The sequence below is a fragment of the Aythya marila genome (genome assembly GCF_965140915.1).
Source record: "Aythya marila genome assembly, chromosome: 1".
Lineage (NCBI taxonomy): Eukaryota > Metazoa > Chordata > Aves > Anseriformes > Anatidae > Aythya > Aythya marila.
The window spans coordinates 196333738-196342114 of record NC_139042.1 but is presented as its reverse complement, the minus strand read 5'-3'; the positions used below and the strand labels follow the sequence as shown (position 1 = coordinate 196342114).

Here is an 8377-nt window from a genome sequence, read left to right as displayed (position 1 = left end):
GCGGCAGCGCCGAGGGCAGGGCAGCGCCCGTAACTGGAAACCAAAGGCTTCACCCTCAGCGCCCGGCCACTTTCCATTCACTCCTAGGTGCTTAATTGAGCGCAGGAGAGAAGCGCTCCCGGTGCCTTAGGAGTCCAGCTGGAAGGACTGTTTTACAAAGGAACCAGGAGTACCTTTGCAACCACCACGACGAGAGAGTTTTCCTTTCCTTTTTTTTTTTTTTTTTAACTGTTATTATTATTTTATCCCCCCCCCCCAATGAGCCAAGTTTGGAATTAAAGCGTTCTGGTAACATCAGAAGAGTCCATAAACTGATAAAAAAGCAGATAGGAAGCTGTATTACGGGTTCCTCCAATAGCTGGGTAAGCATAATTGAAAGTTCTCTTTCTCTGCTCTGATAGATGTGAAATGTGTTTGATGACTGAATTTTCCTATTGTTCACAGATAGTTAAAGCAATATTTTCTAGATTAGCATAGTCTGGGTTTTGGGGTTTTCTTTCACTTATTTCTTTCTTTATTTTCTTCTGCTGAACAATTTTATTTACAGGATTTGAGGGTAGGACTGAGCCTGGAGCAGATGACACCTGCACAGCGCTTCACAGCAAAGCTGTATGATACTTTCCAAAGCAATGCAGCATGCTGGAAGTGACCTCTGTGGCAGGAAAACTTCAGCACTTTAATTCAGTAGTGGTTTGCCACCTTGTTTACAGCTAGTATAGGGTGTAAGAGCAGAAATGGAATTAGATACTGCTTTTTTGTCTGTCCAAAAAAATTCTTTAAGAGGACTTGAAAAAGATTTTAGGTCTGTGGGTTGTCAGTGCAGATCATGTGCACAGGACATGCTGAATATAGTATCATGACTTACTGAGATAAATTCAGAACTGGGATATAAGCCCAGGGATTCAAAACTCCAATGAGTTTGTGTTCAGTTACCAGGTATGTAAATCTCTGAAATTAAACTTATTTCCATTAGGTAACTCACATGTCAGACACCCTGTGATACCTTTGTGGCACCGTATGCATGTATTATTTATGTGTCTAACAGCTGGGTAGGAACCATATAGCTTACAATTTGAATCTTACATTTGCCTGTCACTTCTGTGTTAATGGTGAAAATATGCAATTTTAGCAATGAAATGTAGCAGTGTGTCACTCCTGTAGCTGATTGTACTAGAATTGGCAGGAGGCATGAGAGTGGGAGGGAAAGAGTGCTGAAAGGGTTGATTTTATTTTTTTTTTCTTTTTGGTTCTTTTCTGTTGTTTTAATTATTATTTCTTACAGTGTCATTTAAGTGGAGAGGGAAAGCCACATGCTTGTTCCTCTGGCTTTTCATCTCTATTGCAAAGAAAGCATAGTGCTACTACTGTAAAGTACTAATCCCATTGCATCTGTTAAATCACATGTTCAGTATGATTGGCTATTTGTTTTGGCCTGACAAAGCTATCTTATCAGGATTTAATGGCACTTCTTTCTTAGAAGAGGGCTAAGTTAAAGGATATCCCATGGGCTAGTCTCAAGGTTTTGAATTTAAAGCCCACAAAGCAGTATTAATATTGAAGTTCGCGCAGCTTGTTTAAAAATTATTCTTGGCAAAAACTCTTCAACTATAATTCTATTAGTTAACAGACCCTTACTAATAATTTTGAACTGGGCCAGAATGGATATGTTTCTTCTGTAGACCAGATCTGTATCTGGAAAATCTCTGACACCGGTGTTTTTGTCAATTAGCAGGGTGGTAGCATTACTTGATCTGCATGCACTTCTCAGTACCCCAGAGCACACTGGGCAGGGTAGTTTACTGCTTGTGCTACAGAGCTGTGTGCTGTCTTGCATGCTCTCCATCCCACCCCCAACTTAGTATGAAAGTCTAATGCAGAGAGAAGCCTTTAAAAATGATTTACACTGAGTGGATAGGGAAGTGACAGACCTAGTAATGAGATATGGAGCTTTTACCTCTTAGTCACTGAAGTGGATACAACCCAAATTGGTGCTGACCTAAAGTCATCCCTGTCTAACAGCTGGTTCCTGCCATGATGGGGTGGTTGCAGCCAGTTCTCTTAGGGCAGGTGTGAATCTAAGGGACCAAATGAACAAGGTTGTAGAAATACTGTCTTCCACTGGAGGGACTGCAGTGCTAGAGCAGATCTGAGGTAAAGTGTAAACTGATTGCACAGGCAAGAGAACTCTTCATGAAAAAAAATATACATTTTGTATAATACATAAACGCTATTTTTAATGCTATCTTCTGGCCTTAGGAACTGTGTCCTTCAAAGTGGTGTCATTTACCATAGAATCCAGTATTCCACCTGATCAACCAATAAGTGGTGTCTAGTACAAAGGCTGTTGATGTCAAAATGGAAAAAAAATATATAAGCAGGGAAGAAGAATGTGGCTGAAATGAGACTCTTTTATTAAGAGTCAGCTTAAGCTGACTGATTAAGAGTCAGCTTAAGCAGCTGAACTGAAGAACACCACTGATACCATTAAGACCAAAGCTGTTCTCATAGGTAAAATGAAATCTAGACTTCAGAGTTTTTGGAGAGATGCAGTTGAGGAACATCAAAGATATGCAGTATTCAGCTTCTAATGTCTGCTGGATTTTGTGGGTCTGGTCCAAAATCCATTGGCATTGATAGAAAAGTGACCCTGACTTCAGAGAGCTCAAGTCCACTGCGAGTCTTCCTGACCTAAGAAATGATGCAGATTTATTTTGTTGTGTCTTCTGGCTCTCTCAAGAGCTCAGTCTTCTCAACAGTTTACACACTGTCCAATGCAGGGTAACTGCAGTGCTCTGTAGAAGTCTAAGACAGTAGGTAAGCACACTGTAAGTAGCTATCCCAAAAAGCAAATGTCATTAATAGTTTCAAGCATGTTGAAATACTTTTGATTTCAATGTTTTTGAAATTAGTGACGCGCATATTCAGGGTTTCATCTTAAAAGAGGATGTAGATGGCTGTTAGAGCACTCAACTTACAAAAACTCATAGCTCATTTCCAAGCACTGCTGATTTCAAATGTTTAAAAAAAAAAAAAAAGGGAGGGGGGGAGATCAAGTATGATGTAAACTAAGGAGAGAGGTCTAAAAATATCAGCCAGCTTTTTATTCATGAAACTTTATCTCCTGTCCTTGCTTTGCTCTGCTTTGACATTTGGTATAATTATTTTTCCAGCAGGTGGAATTGTCCTTATTCAAATAAACTGAATTTCATGTCGTAGTCTTCTGTAGCCAAAACTAAGGCTCTGTAGGTTCATACTAACAGGCAGAGAGCTCTTTTTCCATCATGGAACACAGCTAGAGAAAACCATTTTCAGATCTATAAAGTAAAAAAACAGAAGTGCTGTGTCTCCTTCACACTATCATATATTATGGCTTCAGATGGAAGAGCTTTCTAGCACAGATTGTTCTGTTGTTTTTCCTCCACCAAACTGTGTAACAGTAATGTTATCTCTTTCTTTCAGGTTTCATTTCTTGGATATTAAGCTGCAAATCTGAAGAGATGGCATTTCTTGCACTGCACCTGGTGATTGGGATATTTATTTATTTTAACAGTGTAAAAGGATCTTCCCAGCCTCAAGCAAGGGTGTTTTTATCATTCAATGGTAAGACAGAAGATAAGCATTCTTAAGCATATGTTATGACTGAACACTTTCGTCTCTGCCTTCCATTCAGTAACTGAGTAGAAATTATTTTTATTTTGTGTTCACAACTGTTTTTTGGTTTTTTTTTTTTTTTTTTTGGTTTATGTTGCTGAGGTACCTGTTTAAATTTGATTATCACCTGAAGTTCATTCCTACTATAGTTATGGGTACATAAGTAATAATCCCTTCTCTTCATTTAGAAAATTATTATGACTTAATAGCAACAAAAAGGTTTTATTTCTTGATTTTTTTTCATTGGAAAGATAATAGTATGTGAAGTACATGTCATGTAGTGAAAGTTATTGGTAAGTCTAGTTGCTTTTACTTGGTAACCAGCTGAGAACTTTATACTTTGAAAATCAGGGTGCTTGAAGGTTTTACCAAGGTAGATGGGAAGATACAGAGTTGTTTGGCAAAATAGCAGTCCTTGTGTGTTTCTTACAATAGGTCAGGTGTACTTAGCATTTTATAATCACTGATGCCTACGTACTGTAAACAAGCAATCAAAATAATGTACCTTTCTCTTGAAAACAATTTACTTCTGAAGTGATGAGCAATACTGTATTAATCCAATTACTTCAATATTACTTTAATAGCAAGGTAGCTTATTCTTCTAGTTTTAATCCCCATCTTAAATGTAGTATTTTAGTTATCATGTTTAACCACCACTTGGGAACATGTGAGAAGCCCCTTCTTTGGGCTTACCTTAAATTCTTTTAAATTTGAGCAGAAATTGTCTGTCACTAAATACAAGGGCATTTACTTTCTTCAACTCTCTCATTTTTCTGGGATTGTCTGTGAGGCATGAAGGCTTCCTGCACCCTGTATCAATAATGTCTGTGTTAGGATGGTTTGTATGGTTTGAGTGCAAGGTTTTCTTGACACTGCCATGTCCTGCCATGGGGATAGTCTGCATGGTCTGATCAATCTTTAAAGTGTCATTTTTAAGAATAACTATAGCTAGGATGTAACTCAAACTGCTATTCACAGCAATGACTATAACTTTGTACTCTTGAGTCTGAGAGACATTCAGAAGGAAGCCTGCCAAGTTAGATCTTCTGAAAATATCAGACTGAACAACTGCAAGGTATTGTATATTGTACAGTTTAGGGCCCTAAACTTATGAGTTCTGGTACAAAATGGCATAGTTCCAGTAAAAGCAATGACAAAAATGGTGTTCCAAGTGGTAGCTGCCAAATGAAGAAGTGGGTGGGAATTTCTTTTCCTTGTGTAAGTAATGCTGATATAACATAGATGGTACTGATTGTGTATAACACTTGCAGGTGTGCCACAGTTACACAACACAGGCTGTGTCAGATTTGCACATTGTGTTCCCAGAGGCCTTGACTGTAACTTAGGTTTCCCCTGACCTACTATGTGAGCATGAGGTAGGAAGAACTCAGGTTTTACAGTATTCAACATTGTTAACGGGAGAGAATTGTAATAAGGGCAAGTGGTTTTAACTTGGACTCAAGAGAGTTGTCTTTCATTCTTTGGTTTGTCACAGTGGTCATCCTGTGAGTCTGAAACATAAGGCCACCCATAGGAGGGGAGGGTAAAAAAAAATAGGTTAGGGATTTAGTGGAGGAAAAAAAAATGTGTCAGTTGAAGCCTTAGTTTCTCTGTCGTTCTTTAAAAGGAATTTATTTCCCCTTCCTTTGCAAGAAACTATGACATTTCTGTGTCACAATGAGCTAAATCAATTACAGCTTGATCTTGCCAGGATATAGGAGTTGTCTGTTCTGTACCATGTCCTTTATAAATAAAGTAATGGCTTGCATAGGTAAAACTGACAGCCTCTTTTTCAGTAAAAGTTAGTGGAAAGTAAGTGCTACCTATTCTGTGTGATGTTATCTTTAAAAGGACATTTTAATTTCCTTAATATTTCTCAACATTCAGCCTTTCTAAAAGTATATATGTGTATATATAAAATATTTGATTTTAATGGGTCTTTCAAAGGTGTAAAAGTAAGAAACTAAATATGCATTTTATAATATGTCTAGTAATGTCTGATATACAGGGCTGAACTTTTCATACAATGTAAAAACAGTAAGTTTATTTTTAATCCAGATAGTAAGAAACAGTCTTCATTATGTGAGAAGAGTTTGCAGGTTGTTGTGTGTAGCAAGATAATGGTCCTACCAATAAAACTAACTTCTGTTCTATAAATCTTCACTTATTTACATGGGTACTGAAATAAGAGGAAAACGGTGAAACTTTGTATTGTTCTCTTGACAAGTATGATAACATACTCTTTCTGCATAAGCTGTTTCATAGTTTGTTGTTTTTTAAATCATGTGGAAATATCAAGTAATTTGCTGTCTTCATGTCCTGAGAAGTTGTCAGTTAGAGAATTGTCACTCTTAAAGTGCATCATTTGAAAATAAAACTATAATTAGGACTCCTTATGTTTTAAATGACATTAGACAATAAAGACAAGTCATTTAAGCTTAGGATACTTACATGATATTTTTCAAGTTCTGAATTGGATTTGGCTTAGTATCTGTAATTACATTGTCTAAGTTTTGGGGGTGGAATGTGTACAGGAAGAGAAAATGAGTGATGCTTTTCAAAGCTAACCTGCTCCTTCAGGATCAAGTCAATTGAGCTTATTCACATCACAGCATTTCTCATGGGAAAATCCAGCAAGTATCTTGACCTATTCTGTTGTTCATCAGTAAAGATAAAAATGTGAATTGTTTGAATCATGGGCTGCTTTTCTCTTTGCCATCTACTTCATTAAGAATCAAATGTAATTAAAAAGTAAGCCTGTGTAATACCTCAAGAGCCTGATAATAGGCATTTTGCAATTAACTTCAATGGGTGAAGGACTGCTACCCTAATTTCTATTTTTGAAATTAAAAGCCTGGCCTCTTGACTAATTAAAATGTAGTTCATGACTTAGCTGAGGTAGTTAAATGTGCATCTGATGTGAGTGTGGAACTTACTGCTGTCTGCACCCTGAGTGTCTTGACAATTCCCATTTCACACAGAGCTCCTAGGCCTGATTTTTGTTTGCTTTCCACCTTGCATAGCCATTCATAAAAGAAAAAGGTCAGCCTGGAGGTGAGCTGCTTGCTTTGCACAGGTATACTTAGTTATAAATGACATCAGGCCTATAGTGAATGTGGTGAGGGGGTTCTCAATTCGCGTGGAGTGATTTATCATAATTTAGTTGTCTTGTGTAAGTGTAATGGCTAAGGTTGTCAACTTTGCATAACATCTGCACTTGAAGAGCTGCTGCAGTTGAAGAAAGGTGGCCCTAGCTTTTCCTGATTCTAAAATAAAGATGTGAAGTCTGTCATGCAGCAGATGGGGGATAGCAGATTGTCTACCGTGATTACCATTGAGAATGTGGGAGCTGAGTAACCTGGGAAGGAAGAAGGACTTAACGCATCTCCCTACACCATTCCCCTTCCTCTTACCTCTTCTGGCTCCTTGACCTTTAATAGATCTTCCTTAATCTACTTAAATCACCCATCATAATTTAAAGACCCATAATTTATTTTTGCCTCATAGCATAAGACTTACCTTATCTGTTTATGAACTATTAAGCACAGTGCCTGTTCTTTCTCAGACTGCATGCATTCCTCCTTGTTACTGCATGTTCCTGAACAGATAATTGGGAGCTGTATCTTTCAGTCTCTATAGGGGCAAAGCCTTTTTCAAAGCCAGTGGGAGTATTATCATAATAAGAGGAGTTATGAGACTACAGGATAGTGTCAAACTTTCCATTTTCCATTTACATTTTGGGTTTTAATACAATCCTAAAATGAGCTGAGCCAAGCTATTTTAATACCAGGTTCTGAATTGGTCAAAGAAGTTTCAGTTCTTATTTTTGAAAATATATACAAACACATCTTCTTTGAATTTTGAATTTATATGGAAACACGCAAACAAGTGTTAATTTCACAATTTACCAGGAACATTTCATGCGTTCCTACCTAAAAATGTCTGGCCAAGCAGATATTTCCCATACAGATTCTCCCATTGTCTCCAGTGAAAATTCCATATGAGAAGTGGATCAAGGCTAATTTGCAGACTGTTTTGTTTCTCTTTTTGTCATAAAATTACTAGAACATGTAAAGCACTTTTAAGAAAGTATCAGTCAGCTTCATTAATGACAATTAAATAGCATAAAATGTCACCAGAGCAACAGCAGCACACATTCAACTGTCAACATATTTTAAAAGATTTAATGCAACCCCTGTGGTTACCCTAAAGGAGAAATAAAGGAACTAAGAACCATTTTCTTTGAGCTCTTGAGCAACAGCAGTACAACTTGTTTTTAAACAATCCCTCATTGTAATGTTAATGTTACCACAGTTAATAAGAAGTCCATTTATTATTTGGGAGACATTGTGCTGACGACAATCTAGTAGGCAATGGTTTATGCTCAAATAGTTGATTGAATCCATGGTGGTGTCCATGCAATGAAAACTACTTTCAAAATGAAGTTGCAGTAAAGGAGTATTTGAGATGGGGGGAGGGAGAGGGGAGGGAAACATCGAAACATTGTATTTATTTATTTATTTTTAATGCAGAACTATTCCAGAAATCTCTTGTAGGCTTAATATTTAGAAAATCGTGGGTCACTTTTTCTCAAAAGTGACTGACTTGTGGCTTTCACAGCTCCATGGACCTTAAATGATGCTGATTTACAAAGCTCTGAGCAACAACCATGTAAAATTTCTTTCCCTCAGTTGTCTCACTGTGGAAGATCTAAGAAGTTAACTCA

At 37.4% G+C, this 8377-nt stretch overlaps 1 protein-coding gene across 2 annotated transcripts in view; it reads left to right on the top strand.

Moving 5' to 3' along the window:
* Nucleotides 1–246: 246 nt before the first annotated feature.
* SEMA3C (semaphorin 3C) overlaps nt 247–8377 on the top strand; it is a 124878-nt gene continuing 116747 nt past the window's right edge. Inside the window, exons 1-2 of one of the 2 annotated variants that reach the window (XM_082766059.1) lie at nt 247–362; nt 3460–3600. In XM_082766059.1, coding sequence (XP_082622185.1) covers nt 3498–3600 — 103 coding nt within the window. In that variant the 5' untranslated portion in view covers nt 247–362; nt 3460–3497. Of the gene's footprint in view, nt 363–3459; nt 3601–8377 lie in introns of those variants that run through there. The other variant, XM_082766060.1, reaches the window with a different exon arrangement.